This window comes from Mustela putorius, unplaced genomic scaffold (genome assembly GCF_011764305.1).
Source record: "Mustela putorius furo isolate JIRA1106 unplaced genomic scaffold, ASM1176430v1.1 tig00000596_pilon_pilon_pilon, whole genome shotgun sequence".
NCBI classification, from domain to species: domain Eukaryota; kingdom Metazoa; phylum Chordata; class Mammalia; order Carnivora; family Mustelidae; genus Mustela; species Mustela putorius.
Genome location: NW_025421428.1, coordinates 3188812 through 3207085, shown reverse-complemented (window position 1 = coordinate 3207085; position 18274 = coordinate 3188812). Strand labels below are relative to the sequence as shown.

At 39.3% G+C, this 18274-nt stretch overlaps 2 protein-coding genes across 3 annotated transcripts in view; one reads left to right on the top strand and one right to left on the bottom strand.

The window, feature by feature from the left end:
- Window positions 1–1449: 1449 nt before the first annotated feature.
- Window positions 1450–6907, bottom strand: B3GALT9 (beta-1,3-galactosyltransferase 9). The gene is made up of 5 exons (XM_013047355.1): window positions 6875–6907; window positions 6511–6697; window positions 6264–6449; window positions 3788–3879; window positions 1450–2553 (listed from the first exon to the last, which is right to left on the bottom strand). Exons 1-5 carry the CDS (start codon window positions 6905–6907, stop codon window positions 1450–1452), a joined length of 1602 nt encoding a protein of 533 aa, XP_012902809.1.
- FBXW2 (F-box and WD repeat domain containing 2) overlaps window positions 6352–18274 on the top strand; it is a 24671-nt gene continuing 12748 nt past the window's right edge. For both annotated transcript variants that reach the window (XM_045082320.1, XM_004775635.3), the window contains exons 1-3: window positions 6352–6447; window positions 6550–6658; window positions 11230–11739. In XM_045082320.1, the coding sequence (XP_044938255.1) occupies window positions 11250–11739 (490 nt within the window). In that variant the 5' untranslated portion in view covers window positions 6352–6447; window positions 6550–6658; window positions 11230–11249. The remainder of the gene's footprint in view (window positions 6448–6549; window positions 6659–11229; window positions 11740–18274) is intronic.

The window sequence follows — 18274 nt, the reverse complement described above, 5'->3', positions numbered from 1 at the left end:
TTTATACAAGAGAAATCAGAAAGTGTGTTGTAAGTTGAATTGTGTCCCCCCAACAAGATAATGTTGAAATCATAACCCCTGATTCCTAATGTGACCTTATTTTGAAATAGTTTTGCTGGTGTCATCAAAGTACAATGGGGTCATTTGGGTGCCAGTCCAATGACTGGTGTCCTTAGAACAGGGAAATTAGGACACAGCACAGAGGGAAGATTGTGAAGTCACAGACACACAGGAGAAGGCCATGTGAGAAGATGGAAACAGAGATTAAAGTGATCTCTCTGCAAGCCAAAGAATGCTAAGTATGGCTGTCCACCACCAGAAGCTAGAAAAGACAAGGATTTTCCCTTCTATAGGCTTTAGAGAGAGCAGGGTCCTGCCAACACCTTGATTTCAGACATCTAGCCACCAGAACTTTGAGCAAATACCGTTCTGTTCTCTTAATTCACCCAATTTGTGGTACTTTCTTAGGGCATTCCTAGGAAACTAATGAAGAGTATACACATAACACAAAATGTGAATTTGTTGCCTCCCATCTGTAACACAGTGTCTAACTAGGACTTGATGAAAAGTGCTTTACCAAGAGAGATCCAAGTCTTTGGTATGGTTTAAGTTAACATATACTAGGTGATTATGCTTTTAAATTAAGTGTCATTCCACCACCCGGTTACCAAAATGTTTCTTGCTTACATCCAAGATGAAAATTTTGTTCAACACATTCCTTAGTGTTCTCTTTCAATTCTGAGCATTCTCAAAAATCAGTTACCCTTTCTGTTGGTGAGTCACGAGAGTTCCACAGAATATGATTTTGACAAATACACTTAACTGTAAAGAGAAACAAGACTTCTGGTTATAATTAATGTTCTCTCATTTCTGGATAAAAGTTGTTTTTTTTTAAGATTTACTTCTTCTTCTTCTTCTCCTTCTCCCTCTCCCTCTCCCTCTCCCTCTCCCTCTCCCTCTCCCTCTCCCTCTCCCTCTCCCTCTCCCTCTCCCTCTCCCTCTCCTTCTTCTTCTTCTTCTTCTTCTTCTTCTTCTTCTTCTTCTTTTAGAGAGAGAGAGAAGCAGCAGGGAGGGGTAGAAGGAGAGGGAAAAAGAGTCTTAGGCAGACTCCATGCCAAGCGCAGAGCGTCATGTGGGGCTCGATGTCACAACCCTTTGATCATGACCTGAGCCAAAAACAAGAGTCCGACGCTTAAGTGACTGTGCCACCCAAGCACCCCAAAAGGTTTTATTTTGAAAAGAATCATACTCTATCAACTTAAATACCATAAAATAAAATCTCAGTATGATGTACTACATCACAGCACTAATAACATTTTGAAACTTGCTAAGAGAAACTACAGAAACACAAGGAAGGAGGGACGCTTTTTATAGCAAGGTATGAGTTAATTTACGAAGAACACATTTATAAGAAAACGCCAAAAAAAGAAAAACCCACAAAAATCCCTCCTAATCACCAGAATACATGTCATAGTTTTTTACGGTATTCATGTGAAAACGTTTAAAGCTGTCAAGGTATGTCAGAAGTTTGCAGGAAATGAGTCCGTAGTAAGTCTCAAACAGGGTGCATTCTTTCCCACTGCTAATTTCCTCCCATGCCAGGGGTATTTCAGCATCTGTAGTTTCCAAGGATGTAAAAATGAACTTATAGCAACATCTGTTGTATCTGATGTGCTTTTTCCCAGAAAACCTTGAACTGTGGATGGGTATAAGGCCAATGGACTTGGCACAAATCCCTACAAACACATCAGCAGGAACCATTATGGGTACTTCGTTGAAAACCACATACATCATCCGAGCCACATCTTGGGACATAATAAAGGTTTCACCACTGCAGTAATCTGGGTAGTACTTTTCTGGGTATTTGCTAAAAGGGACAAATTCTTGACTACTGGGGTCTCTGTTGGGTGTATCCTGATGGATAACTTTTCCCACATAGATATCCTCAAGGTGTTCTTTCAGATTGAGAAGATAGTCTACCAAACTTGGAAGATTGACAAACATCTCTTCATCAACCTTGAGAATGAATAGGGCATTAGGGCAAAAAGTCACAGCCCATTGCATCATTGTGATGATCTTCAGGGTTTGGTTCTCAGAAGTGTCCAAGAAGATTCCTTCAATTATATCATTATTCTTATGGGACTCTTTGTCTATCTCTTGCTGGGTAGTTACCAAAACAGGCATTCCTAAAGCAAACAGTGTGAGAATGTGGTACCCTTGGACACTGGTCACATTACCCCAGGTTTTCCTGATGAGGTCCCGCCTTGTTCCATTTTCTGGGCTACTGAAGATAAGAGAGAGTAAAAATATATTCTTCCCTTTACACACCTCCGACTGGCTTAGGATATAATGCTTGGAAAGGTTACTTCTTAGGGGTTCCACGTTCAATTTTCTTGCCTTATCCTTTGTTTCAAGAACTTTCATATCTACATAAGGCAAAGCACGCAAAAAGTATTCTTCCACAAAATCAGCCCCAAAAAGCAAGGCATGAAATAAGATAACATTAAATAGAATGAAACACCACTGGTGAGTCCGAAGTCTGCAGAATGTCACCTAAATAAGAAAAAAAAAAACATGTTCATTCAAACTTCATCTCCATTCTTGTTTTTGCCCCCACTGAATGTTATAAGTACTCCTCACAGCACTTAGAAGTACACTATTTTAAGGGTTTCTGACTTATTTTTGCTCTAAGCCTCTCCCACTATATCATGGCTCCTTGGACAGGTGATATCATGCCTCTTTCTTCTTCATTTCTGCAGAGTTCAGTGTTTGGTATGAGATAGAAACTGAATAAAATGTTAATTGGTTATTTTCTTCCTCGTTTGGATGAAAGCCTACTTACTAAATGCAAGGCATTGTGTCGGTCGCTGGAGAAGCAAAGAAGAATCAGACACAGACACATGATATAAAGTAGCAAGTGGCATCATTGTGCTAAAAACCTATAGGAAAATATATGATGTTCTCTCAGGAAGTGAAACACTTGGATCGGTTTCTTCTCTAATTACAAAGGTCAAGGGCTAATTTTCCATGAAGTAGTTGCTTTTGTTGCCCAGTGAACAATGGCTACTATAAAACATTTATATCCTTCCAGTATGGTTTTCCAGTTTAATCCAATACTGAATTCTGACATTGTCTGTTTTGGCAATGTCCCCTAATCCATCCGACACATCTATCAATATGGACAAATTCCCGCTATCTGCATAGCACCCCTTTGGAGATCTAGGGTGGACCTATGCCAAGTTTACTCCACATCATTGAAGAAGATGGAAACTTTCCTTCTGGAAGGGTAAATACAGTATTGTAACATAATAAAGCAAGGGAAAATTCAAGGAATTAAATTTCTACTGGAGCTTCAATTGACAAAGCTTCTCATAATAAAAGTAACCTCTTACTGAGCACTTGCAGTGTTCCAGGCACTGTGCTAAGCACTTTATATGCCTTAATTAGCCCTGGTAATGCTTTCAGATAGGTTATCTTCAAAATTAAGCATCCAGGTTTCATAACTTGCCAAAGAACACTCAATGGGTAAGTACAAAGAGTAATGTCATGATTTGAATTCAAGTCTGCAAAATTCCAAAGCTCACTCTTAACCCCTGAGAATCCTGACTCTCTTCCTTCTCCATGTCCACTGAATTGGAAAGGAACAAAACAAAACGAACCCCTGCAATTATCATCTGAACTCCTTTCCATTTGCTCAATTGCTAATGATTTAAAAAGAGAAGAAACTTCACTTTCCTCAAGCCTATTTTAATAGACATCAAATGCTTCAAAGATTTAAGAAGCTTACCTGCATGTTGTCTGTAAGCAATTTCAGGGCTTTGGAAATTATTGAGTCCAGATGCCAAATGATGCCCGAATGTGGCTCAGCATCATTCCAGTCTAACAGCAATTGAAGTAAAGTGCTTGGTGCCCAAGACTTTGAGGATAAAGTTTCTTCCTAATCAACTTGAGCTTTTGTCCCAGAATACCTGCTGGCTGCATAGGAAAGCAAGTGAAGATTATGTTACAGCTAGAGTGAATCCAGAACAAAAAACAGAGAACACAAACCTGTTCAAATGCTCCCAACCTTGTGTACCTCTTGAAACGAACTCCTTGCCTTTATGCTGAATTCCTGGTGAAGTAAGTGTGGGAGTTGAAAGAGCAGTTCACCTACATCACCCCTCCACACATCATCACACAAGGAGAAATGTCGTACAGTCTGTTTTGGAGTGTTTTCAAGAAACTAAACAATTGGAATAGTTCCTGCTCCCTAGTATATGCACGTGCAAGACGTAGACTAAAAACATCAAGGAATAGTCATCCCTAATGGGTGCCTACTTTTCTTCTGAAGAAACATCATATGGTGAGATTTGTTTAATGTTTGCCATTTTCCTAGGGCATGAATGTGTAGGAATTATTCCAAACACTGCTCCTACCAGAAAGCTGAAGAAAAGAAACAACATTCAGCATATTTTCATGTTCTTGTCACATAAGCAGTTGTATTGAGCATTCTGTTTTTAGGCAGGGCTATATTTCATCTTTGTTTTTTCTCATGCTGATCTTCCTGCCTGCCACTCACAGCATTTTTTTTTTTTATTGTTTGGCTAGGAAAATCTTATTACATTCAAAGCTGACTATGCTTTCTCAACCACTGTCATGCAATCTTGGAAATTTGTTTTACAAAGTGGGAAAATATAACCTAAAAAAAATGCAAGTGAAAAGAAATTGTTTATAAGTTCTAAGTTTAGCAATTAAATAGGTCTTGTATTTAATTAAATACAAATCCTGTTTTGCAACTTTCAGTTCTCAGCTATAAATTTTGTTCCCAGATCTCCTCTTGGCTTCAACTTAGTTTGGTTTCTTTCTTTCTTTCTTTCTGTTTTTTAGACAGTTTGGTTTCTTTGTCCATGGGAAGGTCTAACAACACTATCTCCAGGCAGCTCCATCTGGGATTTTCAGTTTGATTCATCAAACTCTTACTTCACTGGGTTGAGGCACATAGGGGTGCTTGGTTTTCTTAATTTCCTTGGCACTGCCTTCCCTTTCATAGAGGTTATCTGATCTTTGTGTGCATTTCTTCTTAAATTTTCTTAGAATGTCATCAGTCACTCTTTGGCTACAGAGACTCCCTTTTGCTCTCTTGAGACCTGACTTTCAAGCCATCATAGTGACTTCTACCTCACATAGTCAAATTTTTACTTCCCTTGTTTTAGGTACACTAGATGAACCCAGGATGCTTGGAGTCTTGGCTATTCTCTACCACTAACTGAATATGTGACTGTCTTATTGTCTATATAATGTGATATATCTATTGGACCAGTCTGTTCAACAGGGTAGCCATTCGCCACATGTGGCTATTTAAATTTAAATCTATTAAAATTGTATTTCCTCAGTCATATCAGGCATTTTCAAGTGTTTAATGGTCAGAAGGGGCTAGTGGCTGCCCTATCAGACGATGCAAATTAGAATATCATTGCTGAAAATCTTATCAGATGGTGCTGGTATAAGATAGGAGTATGTGTATGTAGTTTATGAACCTTTACAGAGAGACCAGGAGAATTTATGTTCTGAAGGGGGCTTGAAATCCTATGAAGCCAGTTACTAAGACTTTAGGCAAGATGCCTTTGACCTCGGTTTCCCCATCTCTAAAAACGGAGCTAATAATAGTAACTGCGGTGTAGGGCTGCTGTGGGAATTGAGAGCGGTGACACAAATTGATTTAGGATACTGCTGGGGACATCGGAAGCACAGTTCAAGCTTAAAGATTTATGCTTCAACTTTCAGTCCTCAGAAGGATGGCATGAGGAAGGTACTAAACTACTCTGCAGAAGAAGGAAATAAATGCAGAGAGGTTAAATAAGTAGGCCATAGGCACAGCATGAGTGTAAGAACTGGGATTCGAACCTAGATCACCTGACTGTTCTTTCGCTCACCGATTCCCTTAACTTGCTTAATTTTTCTCCTTGGCACTTGCTAAGACTTGCACATGCCTTGCTTAGTTATTTATCTGTCTGCCTCCCTCGCTAGGACGTAAATCCCAGGGGTTCCGTATTTTTGTGCTTTTCGCTCATTAACCCTATCTCCCAGAACCGTGTTTGGGAAATAACCGGTGACTCAATGGGCTGTTTGACTTCGGACACGTATCTGAAATTGTCCTGCCTCTCCTCCGTAAAGAAAGGATAAGAAAAAGGGCCACACAGGGCCAGGTCAGGTCGGATGAGACACATCCCCGATACACAGCAAAAAATAAGTTTAGGACGACGGTCCACAAGCCTAAGCTGTACTGCGCACGCTCCCCCTCCCTCCGCGCTCTCCCGGGCCAGCCCGCTTCCCCCGGAGGCCGGGGCCGGAAGTGCACCCGCGTCCGCTGGGCGCCGCGGGCGGAGGGACGCGCGGAGATGACGCAGGCAGCACCGGAAGCCGCTCCCCTGTGAGGTTGCAGACCCCGAGCGGCGGCCGCTGGTCCAGGTCTGTATGTGAGGCGGGGTCAGGCCGAGGAGGGGGTTCTCAGGCGCCCGCGCCTCTGCTGACCAGCCGCGCCTCGGGCCGTTTGTCTTTCTTTCTCTGCAGGCGCCATGGCTGCGGAGCGGACCCGGCCGCTGCGAGGCTCTGGCGGCCCGAGCGCGCCTAGTCGGTGTGAGCCCGGCGCGAGGTCCTGGGCCCCGGGGCGCTCGCTCAGGTCAGTGCTGCGCGGAACACGACTCTGGAAGCGGGGGACCTGGGAACGACGAAGGCGGGTTGAAGGGATCTGGAGTTGATTTTAAAGATGGGAAAATTGAGTCTCGGAGTTACTGCCTGTTAGTTGCTCAGTTTCCTTAGCCGCGAAATGAGTAAACAATGATGCTACCATGACTTTGAAAGATGATCAAGTGTGGCGAGGTGGTTTCTGAAGTACAAAGCGCTGTATTAATGTGAGGGACTGCGCCATAGTTGTGGGTTTGCGATGGAAACAGGTGTGTATGTGGGGTGCCGCTTGAGATACAGATAACAATATTAATGCTGAATAATAATGGTAACTGGCATTTCCTGGAAGCTTACAGTGTGTCGGGTACTGCGCTAAACGCTTTACGTGCGTTATCCGACTTAATCCTCACAAAAACCCTTGTACGGAATGCTGTGCGTGGTTGCATTTTACAAGTGAGGAGACTGAACTTGAGATGGGTGAAGTGATTTCCCCAGGGTCACTCAGCAACAGGTGGAGCTGCAGAGCCTGTATTTAACACACTGTTTCTTTCCGAGCTGTTTTTATTTATCTTAGAGCTAAAGGCGGTTTTATCTTATTTTTTAAAAAAGATTTTATTTATTTATTTGACAGACAGATCACAAGTAGGCAGAGAGGCAGGCCGAGAGAGAGAGAGAGAGAGAGAGAGGAGGAGGAAGCAGGCTCCCCGCTGAGCAGACTGCCTGATGCGGGGCTCGATCCGAGGACCCCGGGATCATGACCCGAGCCGAAGGCAGAGCCTTTAGCCCACTGAGCCCCCTAGGCGCCCCTAAAGGCGATTTTAAAGTAAATAGTATATTCACATGGTTTTAAATTCAAGAAAGGGCTCCTCGCTCCAATTCCTTAGCTCTCCAGTTTTCCCGGGAGGCAACCAGGGTTACCAGCTTCTTGATATTCAAAAGATACCGGGCATGTGTATGTTTATAAATAACATGTGTTCAGAACCTCTGTACTGTAACTGCTGATAGTGCTTGATAAGAAAACAGGGAAGATGAATCCTCCTCTCCAACAACAGATGTCTTGCTTTCATTCTTAACTAGGCCAGGTCCTGGTGGAGACAAGGAGAACACATATGGGGTGTTTTATCTAGAATGGCTGTCTCCAATAAAACCTAGGGGTATAGTTTTGTTTTGTTTCGAGGGGGTGGGGGCTGAGAAAGATGTTAAGGTGCTTCTTATGGGACCCTGGGGAAGTCACTCCACTTCTTAGGCCATAAATTTCCTCATTTTATTCGTTAAGGGCAGTAGTACTGATACTTTCCATGAAGTTCTGATAATCCAATGAGGTAATGTCTATGAGTAGTACTTGAGTCTTTTAAATCAGTACAAATATGAGAGTTGCCTAAGGGAACAATAGGGAGCTAATGGCAGAACTAGAGATCAAACCTAGACCTCCCACCTTCCAGTTTAGGTGTCTTCATCACGCCACCCATTTCGGAGCCTTAGTGATTGTTAGTATTGAGGGCAGAAGGGCAGGTTTAATGTTTAATCTGAAGTGGGGGCAGGGGAGGGCAAGACACAATGAAGTGTGGGTAGAGACAAAAATGCACCTAGTGGGAAATTCTAGCCTCAAGTCAATAACTGCCCTTAATTATAAAACTAAATCTCAGTAAGTTTAAGCTCTCGAATTTTTCCTCCATATATTTTAAGCCATTTTAAGGGAAATTTTATGATTAGGGTCATAGGGTCGAAAGGGATGTTGGTGGCCCTATGTTTTCCAGCCTTAGGGCTACTGCCAGCTTTCCTGGCAGGTATTCATAGCGATAAAACTATGAAAAATACCATGTGAGTTACTTCAGACTGTGTGTTAAAGCTGTTCTGGCCCCTGTTTCTGATTTTCATAACTCTCAAAGTGAGTGATAGCTTCCATTTTACAGATGACTGAAGTTTTAGTAGTTGGTCTCAGAGTTGCCCATAATCCCATAGGAAGTGGCTGAATCCGTAAAAGATTTGACTGACTCCAGGGCATTTTCATTTACCTCATTCTGCCTCTGTTTCCACTGTCTTTGACTTTCCCAGCAATGGGAATTGCATTGGGTTCTGGAGACAGCCCTTACATTATTGGAAAGCTCCTGTTGAGTTGAAATCCTTCTTCCTGAAGTTGTCCTGTTTGGGCCTTGTGCTGCCAGGAGTACATGATATTCCTAGAGGCTCTCCAAAAGGGTTCATTTTAGACCTGTGACCTTAAGAAAGTTCCCTCCAAAGTCAGTTGATTTTTTTTTGTTTGAAAAGTAAAAACTGGTGGGTTTTGTTTTGTAATAGTGCAGAGTTGGGGAAAAAATTATTAGGGGTTAAGAGAATATCTGAATCTCAGACATGGCTGAGTTTTTTAAAGGTGCTCATTGGAAAGTTTGTCCCATAATCTGTGGTGTCATGACTACATTAATTTGGCATTCTGTAGGATGTCTTAGTTTTTGTCAATGGTGGAAACCTGATAACATTTTCATGGGTATTATAAATTTGCCTTGTAGTCATTTAAATAGTAATTCAGCTTCTTATAAGCAGAAATAAGCATTTCTGTGATGGATGTGTGGATACTTCTGTGTGTATGTAGGTGTGAGAGAGGAAGTCCTCTGCACTTATTCCTGGGTAGATGTTTTGTTACATGTTTTTAATTGGCCAGTATTAATTAATTAGATTTTGTGACATTTTGTGAGTGTCCACAGAAAAGGATTGTTTTGACTTGCTATGAGTGGTTTTTTTAAAGTAAAAAATTTCCAGAAATGTTATAGATAGAATGTTGTTTAGATTCAGGAAGAGGAAGCTTGTTAGCTTGTTTTGTTGATAAAACTTTTGGTGAACTGATTATTTTTTGGCTGCCTAGTAAATCCATGAACTAAAAAGTCCTGCCTAGCCCAAGCCCTGAGGATTCTGGAGTATTATTTTAAAGTTCATTCACTGTTCCCAAAATCAAACTGTTCGATAGGAGATAATATGATTGGAAGGTTTGGTTGCTTTTACTCTTTAGTGTCCAATAACATTCTTGCCAAATTTGATATTGGAAAATTAATGAAAATGATTTTTACTGACCTACATGAACAGAGTTGGAAGATGAGATCTGGCTTTTGACGTAGACTTGACTTAGATGACATATATGGGAAGGAATTTATTTTCCTCTTCCACATTAATTTGGATATAAATTTTTAAAATTAGTATGACAATCTGGTTGGAGAATAAATGATCAGATAGAAGGAAGGTTTTTTTTTAAATTATGGAAATGTTTAAACATATAATAATAAAAAGAACAAAAAAACCTCTGTGTACTGATCATTCAGCACCAACATCTATCAACATATAGCCAACCTTGGGAAAGATGTTTTTATGGGTTTGGTTTATTTTTTGTTTTCTTTTCATTAGTTTAGTCCCTTTTGTCAAAAGTGGATTGACACCTTGACAGTATGTAATGCTGTCTATTTGTAAGGTTTTTTTCTGTTCCATTTAGTCCTGGAGCAATTTGTCATTCTCCTAAAGGAGAAGGTGCTATAAGCAGATAGTCATAGTGCCTCCAGATTTTATAACCAGGTTGTGATTCTCCTGGTTGTGGCTGTCATCAGAGAGAGACAGCTTGGTGTGGTTGGAAGAGTACGGATGGTGAGAGCACTGACCTCCGGGTTGTTCTGATGCTATTTTAATAGCTCTGTTGACTGTAGGCAAATCACTTACCTTCTCTGACTTTTAACTTCCTCCCCTGCAAAGTAGAGATGATGCTTCTTGTTTTCTTGGTGTTTTCGAAGCTTCGGGATTACTAATTTGACTTATTTGTGAGGCTTCCTTGACCCTCACTGCTCATGTGTGTGGCACATGGTTAGGGGTTGTCACCAGCTCATATGAGGCTTATAAAAACTAGGTAAGGCCATGTAAGGCCTTTAGTAATTCATGTTCTAACAGGCGGTGCCATAAAAGAAGTAGAAGAACCAGAATACCTGAGCCAGAATACCTGTAACTTAAGACATCTGCTTATGTTTCTTCCCTAAACCTTTTTGTCTGAACATCTATCGAAAACCCAGTAGTTGGTTTTGTGATTTTGGTAACAGGTCAGGCTGTGCCTAGCATGATAAATGTCCAGTTACTGCTCAGGAGACTTGCCTTCTGGTTGTTTTTGTGATTTTAGTACCCAAATAGAGTGTATTAAGTAAACAGTGTTATGAAGGTTTTGATGAGTGGTGGGGTGGGGAGAAGTATATTACGTAGAAAAAGCTATTTTATAATGAACATTTTGTAAATCTTTTACTGTGAAGATGCATGTAGCATGTGCTAGACTTCAAAAGGAGCAAGTCACATACACCTACATAAGTCTCACTGACTTGTGTTTCAGAGATCATGATTTATTAAAGTATGTTTTCTCAGTATGTATTTTCCTCTGTGTGCATGGAAGATTTTCAGATGGAATATGTTTACTGTAAAGTTGTAATGTGGTAACTAAGCATAAAGTTGTAATGCCAAGTTTTTTACACTAATTTTCATTTGTTAGCAGTCTTGCTTGAACAGTCTTTTTGAGCAGAACTAATACAATATTTTGATGTGCCACAGGTAAATTTTTCCATAACCTTATGGAGAGAAAGGACTTTGAGACATGGCTTGATAACATTTCTGTTACATTTCTTTCTCTGACGGACTTGCAGAAAAATGAAACTCTGGATCACCTGATTAGTCTGAGTGGGGCAGTCCAGCTCAGGCATCTCTCCAATAACCTGGAGACTCTCCTCAAGCGGGACTTCCTCAAACTCCTTCCCCTGGAGCTCAGTTTTTATTTGTTAAAATGGCTCGATCCTCAGACTTTACTCACATGCTGCCTCGTCTCTAAACAGTGGAATAAGGTGATAAGTGCCTGTACAGAGGTGTGGCAGACTGCGTGTAAAAATTTGGGCTGGCAGATAGATGATTCTGTTCAGGACGCTTTGCACTGGAAGAAGGTTTATTTGAAGGCTATTTTGAGAATGAAGCAACTGGAGGACCATGAAGCCTTTGAGACCTCATCATTAATTGGACACAGTGCCAGAGTGTATGCACTTTACTATAAAGATGGACTTCTCTGTACAGGTAAGAGACCTCGGAACTGTTTTGTTGCTTTGTATTTCATAGGTTATAATTTTAGAACCAGAAAAAAATTACTCCTTAGGCTTGAGAATGGCAAGATTAATTATATGAGATATCTGTAGTGGCATTCTCCCTTCCCCCATCCCTAACCCTTTCCTCTTTCCCTCTAGAAAACAAATCATTTTTATAAAATTGTATGAGAAGAAAGCTCCAGACATTCTTTTAAATGTGATGTGAATCAGGAAGCTGTAACTGTTTTTTTCAGTGCTTCTTCCTTCCATGTACAGTTCTCCATATTGGTTAAATTTTTTTTTTCTGTCAGCAGTATTTTTTGAGAAAAATCAATGGAAAAGTTGGTGTCTAGATCTAGCAAGTAATTAGCTCATCTTGGAAGAATTACTTAACCTTTGTGTGTTTGTTTCCCTGTCTGTTTAATATGGGAAGGGAAGTATTTCTCTTTTGCTGTAAATTCCTGTGGTTCTAAGAAGACTTAGACGAGTTTACACATGGAAGTTAGATATTTTAACCCTAAGCAATTGAGTAACTATATAACAAAATAATCATTAAAATTTGGAATTATGTATATCTTAATTATGATGGGCGTGTGCTTCTACTTATAATCAATGCATATGTTTTAGGCAATACATTTTGATAGGCATTGTAGATAACTCTTAGGCAGTGTCTAGAATGATTCCAGGTAGTTCTTATCAATGATCCCAATGTCTGTTCACTTTCATTGTGTATAATATTTAGGGATACTTGGTGTTCTTTCTTCATTCAAGATAATTTCTTTCCTTCTTTAAATATTTATGAGAGAGAGACAGGGAGCAGAAAGGGAGGGATACAGGAAGAGGGAGAGGGAATCTCAAGCTTACTCCACAGAGCATGGAGCCTGACACAGAGCTCAATCTCACAGCCCTGAGATCACAACCAAAGCCAAAATTCAGGAGTCAGATGCTTAACCAACTGTGCTATCCAGGCACCCCCCAAGATAGTTTCTTTTATTTTTTCTTTTATTTATTTATTTTCCCCAAGATCATTTCTAATAGACATTTGAGTTTTACCTAAGTATATATTTGCCTTTTTAAATAGCATATACTGTTCCTTTGTGTAAATATGTCACCATTATTTGGCCAATTCAACATTAATTCATATTTAGGTGGTTCTATTTTTATGAATATCTCTGTTTGCACTTTTTTCCCTTGAATTATTTCCTTGGGGCAGAAGCCTTAAAGTAGAATCACAGATCCAGGAATATGAATGATTTTAAAGTTCCTCTTACTGTCCTTTCCAGAGAGATCAAATTGGTGCCATGGCCACAGCAAAGTTTTAAATAACCCTCCTTCTCTCTGAGAGTTCCACCAGACTCAGTTTTAACATTTTTGAGATGTAGGATTTCTCAAGCATATATATTTTCTCATGTGGTGATATATTCTCTGAAATGCTAGATACCTTGCCAGTTTTATAAAATAAACATTAAATTTAAGGCATTTCATGGTTTCGTTTGTCATCCAAAAGCTATTCGTGCTCTTGTTATTCCCTGTCTTATAAGTCAGATTATTGGAAAGGCATCATCTGTTCTTTTATACTTTGATGTACTTTCCCATTGGGGTGAGAGCTTTTCTGTGTTCTTTTTGCCTTAGGATCAATCAATGGCAGGTAGTTTTTAAAGATTAAGATGCAGTATTGCCTTTGAGATTTGTGCTCATTTGTACTTAGGTAAGTACTGGCGAGTTGACTCATTTTCAGAGCCACATTGAGCTTTAAAAAAAAAAACAACACCTCTCATCAAACTTTACTTTTGAAATGTAGTAAAGCTGCATTAGTTATTTGAAGCAGAAGTGAATGGGAAACATTCACTGAGTTCTTTAACTACCTGGAAAGTTAGTATCTACAATAACTATGAACCCAGCCCTGCACTTTAAGGTTGTTTTCTAGGTAGGTCTATAGTTTGTATTTTTTATTCTGATTAAATTCATCAGGTTTGCATATTGAAAATTCTGCTCTGTCTTTTGAAAATAATCCAAAGCATTAGTTTAATTTTTCTAATAGCATCCCTGGAAGCATAACCAGTGAGAGAAGTATTTGTTACACAATCATACATGTGTTTGTTCCCTGCTGTTACTGAAGAGCTCGTGTTTTCTCCGTGGTAGAATTGGGAAATTTTGAATTTGGCAATAAGTTTACAGTTGACATTTTTAGATTAGCCCCTTGAACAAGCAATAAAATAGTATTGCCAAAAAGATTGATGGCTGATAGTAAAAATTAACATAGCAGAGTGAATTAGGTAGTTACCCTTCTGCTTAGTTCTAAAATGGTAAGAAAGGAACCTGTTGTGCTTTGTGCCATTCAGTAGGTATATATAAAATGACTTCCATGTGAAAGACAATGTGAAGTATACATGGATGAATTAGGACAGTTCTTGCTCAGAGAATGTGCACAGTGGGATTAGGAAGGTACCCTGATTAGGTAGAAGTCTCCATCTAGACTATGAAAGAGCAAGCACTTGCCCTTTTAGAGAGGGTAGCAGCTGCTCCACTGTAGTGAATTATTGCCATATGGGATTTAAGGTTAGAGTGATCAGATCTGATACTTAGAGTCCCAGATCTAGATTTCTGTGCAATATTCTGATTTTTTTTAGTGTGTTTGTTTGTTTGTTTGTTTTATAGTGTGCTGATTTTTAAGTATTATTCACATTTTAAAAATATTGGTTGGGTCATATTGAGTCTGCAGGCTGCTGTAGTGTTACCTTGGCTTATAGTTGAATAAGAAAAATAATAGCTATAAAAGAGGTGTTATCAAATGATACAGTTGAATTATATGAGGAGAACAAATATAATTGTTCAGAGGAAGCAGTGCTTTCCTTCACTTGGAAAGTGGGCGGATTTTAGAGAGATGAGAATAAGTGCTTTCCAGTAGGAAGATCAGCATTAACATTAGCAAAAGTGTGGAAAAGACTAAGTGTGGAGCTTATAGGAGAAAAATAAAGAACATTCATTTTAGCTGATCTCAGGATATAAGTAGGGACCCTGTGAGATTCTTAGAATATAAGCTGAAGAATTGGCTTGAGGTGTATTATGAAAACCTTAAATATTGGGAACATGAGTTTGGACGGTTTTCTGTGAGTAGGAAGAAAAAAATATGAAAGTTTTCTGAGCTGAAAAAGGGCCAATATCAGAGTTGTCTTCAAGTAGACCAGTTTTTCTTATTTCTATCAGACCCAGGTCCTCTTCTTAAAATATTTTGTAATATTATCTTACCTTAAACTAAAATTCATAGAAATAACTTACTGGCACGTATTTCAGAAAGTTAATGTAATACCTAAATGCTGATCCAGAGCAGAAATAAAAAGATAGTAATTTTAGAATAATATACATTAAACATGTTGTGCTCAAGCCCAGCTGTGCTAGAAGACAGAAATGTAATGAGATGTTTGCACCTGTGTATGTACTGTTGTCATGAACATGACGGCTCTAAGTGCAGTGTGTTGTATTTGTACCATCAGTGGTATGACCTCAAGCAGTGAAAAAACTCTTAGCAAAGTCCCCAAGAAAGCAAAATACATTTTTCCTCAATCTACCTGATATACTCTGAAAATTTAGAATAAACTCCATGCTTTGTAAAACTGGTCTGAGGCTCAGACAACTAAGGATAAGCTTTTTACTTAGGAATATCGGGCAGAATCGTTAAGAGGTCATGCAAAATACGAGACAATTCTTTTCGTGTACTGTCCATGATGTCTAGCATTTTCAGCCTTAGCCTGGCAGAGGCTAGTAATGCCCCTTACCCTCTGCCCCAAAATCATTGTGACAATTGAAAACACACTAAAAACATTTCTAAAATGTTCCCTTAGGAGATGATACTTCTTCTGTTGAGACCTCTGGCATTGACAAATGTAGAGTTTCCAAATTAAAGTATTAGAGTATTGCGGTTTAGGGAAGAGTAAACAGAACTAGAGTTTCTGAATTGAAGTATTAGGGTAGAGATGAACAATGAGAGACTGTGGACTCTGAAAAACAATCTGAGGGTTTTGGAGGGATGAGGGGTGGGACGTTGGGTGAGCCTGGTGGTGGGTATTATGGAGGGCACAGATTGCATGGAGCACTGGGTGTGGTGCATAAACAATGAATTCTGGAACACTGAAAAGAAATTTAAAAAATAAATAAAAATTTGAAAGTATTAGCGTGTTGCAGTTTAGGTCAGAGTAGATAGATTTAGATATAGAACAGTAAGGATAGAGATTTTTTAAAGGAGCAGTTAAATGGAAGAGCCACCATTAAAATGGAATTGACAGGATTTTGGAATGGATTGAGTATGTGGCGAGGAAAGGGTTAATTTAAAAAATAACTGGGATTTCTAGCTATATATACACCTGGGAAGTTGGTGGTGCTAGTAACAAGAACAGAAAATGAAGAAATAGAGAGGGTAGAGGGAATTAAATTTGGGATGAACTTAACGTAGTTGGATGTGAGTGGAGATTCCCATAGGTATCTGGAATGCAACATCAGAGCTTCGGGAGTAGCTCAGGGCAAGAGCAAAAGGTTGAGGGGTTAGCCACGTCATGGCTATGGCTAGAACAGGGGTTTTTTAAAAGGAGTTGGAGAGGAAGAAGAATATAGCCTAGGATGGATCCTTGAAGAGCGTAGTTAGAGGGGGAAGAGGTACAGAACCAGAATGGTGAAGAGTTTCAAGGACATTTTAGTCATCAGAGTCAAATGCCCCCAAGAGGCAGCTGAGAGCTGAGATCTGATTCTACCAGTTAAATATTTAAACTTCACTTGATCCGGTAGTTTACTACTCCATTTGAGTTACAGCTCCATTTTCTGCTTACCTTTTTGTTACATACCCATCCCTGTGCTTTTTTATATCAAAGTATTGTTTTCATCATCTTTCCTGAGTAGAGAGGCCTTGTTTTTTCTTTCATATAATGAAAAATAGTCTTCATTTATTTAGTCCCCTTTCATCTCTGGGTTGCATCATTGATGACCTGCTGCTAGTCAGTGCAGCAAATGGGAGTCCACAGGGGAGGTTGAAATAAAAATTAAATAGGAGAGGAGAATAGTGGCTCCTGAAGGCCCAACAGAGTAGACTTGCAGCTCTGTAAAATGGGACTGACATCAAGCTAATTTTCTCTGATACTTCTTTAGGGTGTAAAACTGAATATTTTCCTATATAAACTAATTTAAACAATTAGGATAATTTTTTTTTGTTTTTATCAAGTTGTGGTAAAATAGACACAAGATTGAGGATCCAGTCATTCCACTTCCTATGACACATTTATGGAACATTTAGATTTATCATTTTAACCATTCTTAAGTGTTGTATAATTGAGATTATCTAGACATACTGTCCAGTATAGTAGCTATAGGCCACATAAGGCTTTTGAGCTCTTGAGATGGCACTAGTCCAAACTGAGATGTGAAATGGGAAATACTCAATGGATTTAGAATATAAAATATTTTATTTTTTATATTGGTTACGTGTTGAAATTTTATTTTTGATACATTGGGCTAATGAAATTATATATATTTTTTACTTTTTAAAGTAAATAATAGAAAATTTTAAATTACATATCTGAATTACTTCTGTGGTTCGTATTTTGTTTCTGTTGGACAGTGCTGTTTCCAAAGATTTTATTTTTAAGTAATCTGTACACCCAACATGGGGCTTGAACCCACACCCCAAGATCAAGAGTCTCATGCTTTACCTACTGAGCCAGCCCAGTGCCCCTCCCCAGATGATTCTGATGCCCCATATGACTATTGAGGAGCACCAACCACGTCCCATCTCTAGTTTTATAAAAAGGAAACTGGGTCTGTAAATACCTAGAGTGACAGCAAGTACAGTCTTCATTTCCGTGTGTTCTCCTGGCGTTTGTCCAGGTTGAATTTCATGCTCTACCCTTTTCATAAGTGTTATTTTTTTCATTGTGTGAAACAGTGGCTTTCTACCAACCTTAAAGGTAGAATTGTGGCCAGTTTTATTTAGTCATTTCATCTTTTCCAAAGCCAGTGATTCAGTGCTTTCCTGCATACTGTGTCCTTGTGAGTGTATTTTTTTATTTTCAAAATGTCTTTAACAATTCTTATTACTACTTTTTTGTTATAAAGGTAAGTTTGTGAGGCTGATTTAATCATTAGACTTTTAAACATAAAGCTAATCCTGAATTATCATCATGATCAGTATAATTTGATCAGATGCGGAGATAAAACTCACTTTTTTTCTGCAGAATCTTGAGACGCTTTATAGGCTAATTGTTGAGTTGTGAATGTGTGGGAATAATTTATCCATGGTTTTCTTAGAGGTTCCTTTACAGATTTCAGGATGGCTTAAGGAAATAGCAGTTAGCTTTTGCAGAAGTTAGCCTGTGATCTGTGGCTTATCTTTGACTTATCTTAGGGTAGAATATATTCCGGCACACAGGTTTACTCTTCAGCATTCTTTATTCGCTCAGAGTTGTTGGGTCATGGGTAGGCATACAAATGTATACGTGCAATCGTAGGTAATACTCATCATTTCAAGCTCAAATCAGAAAGCT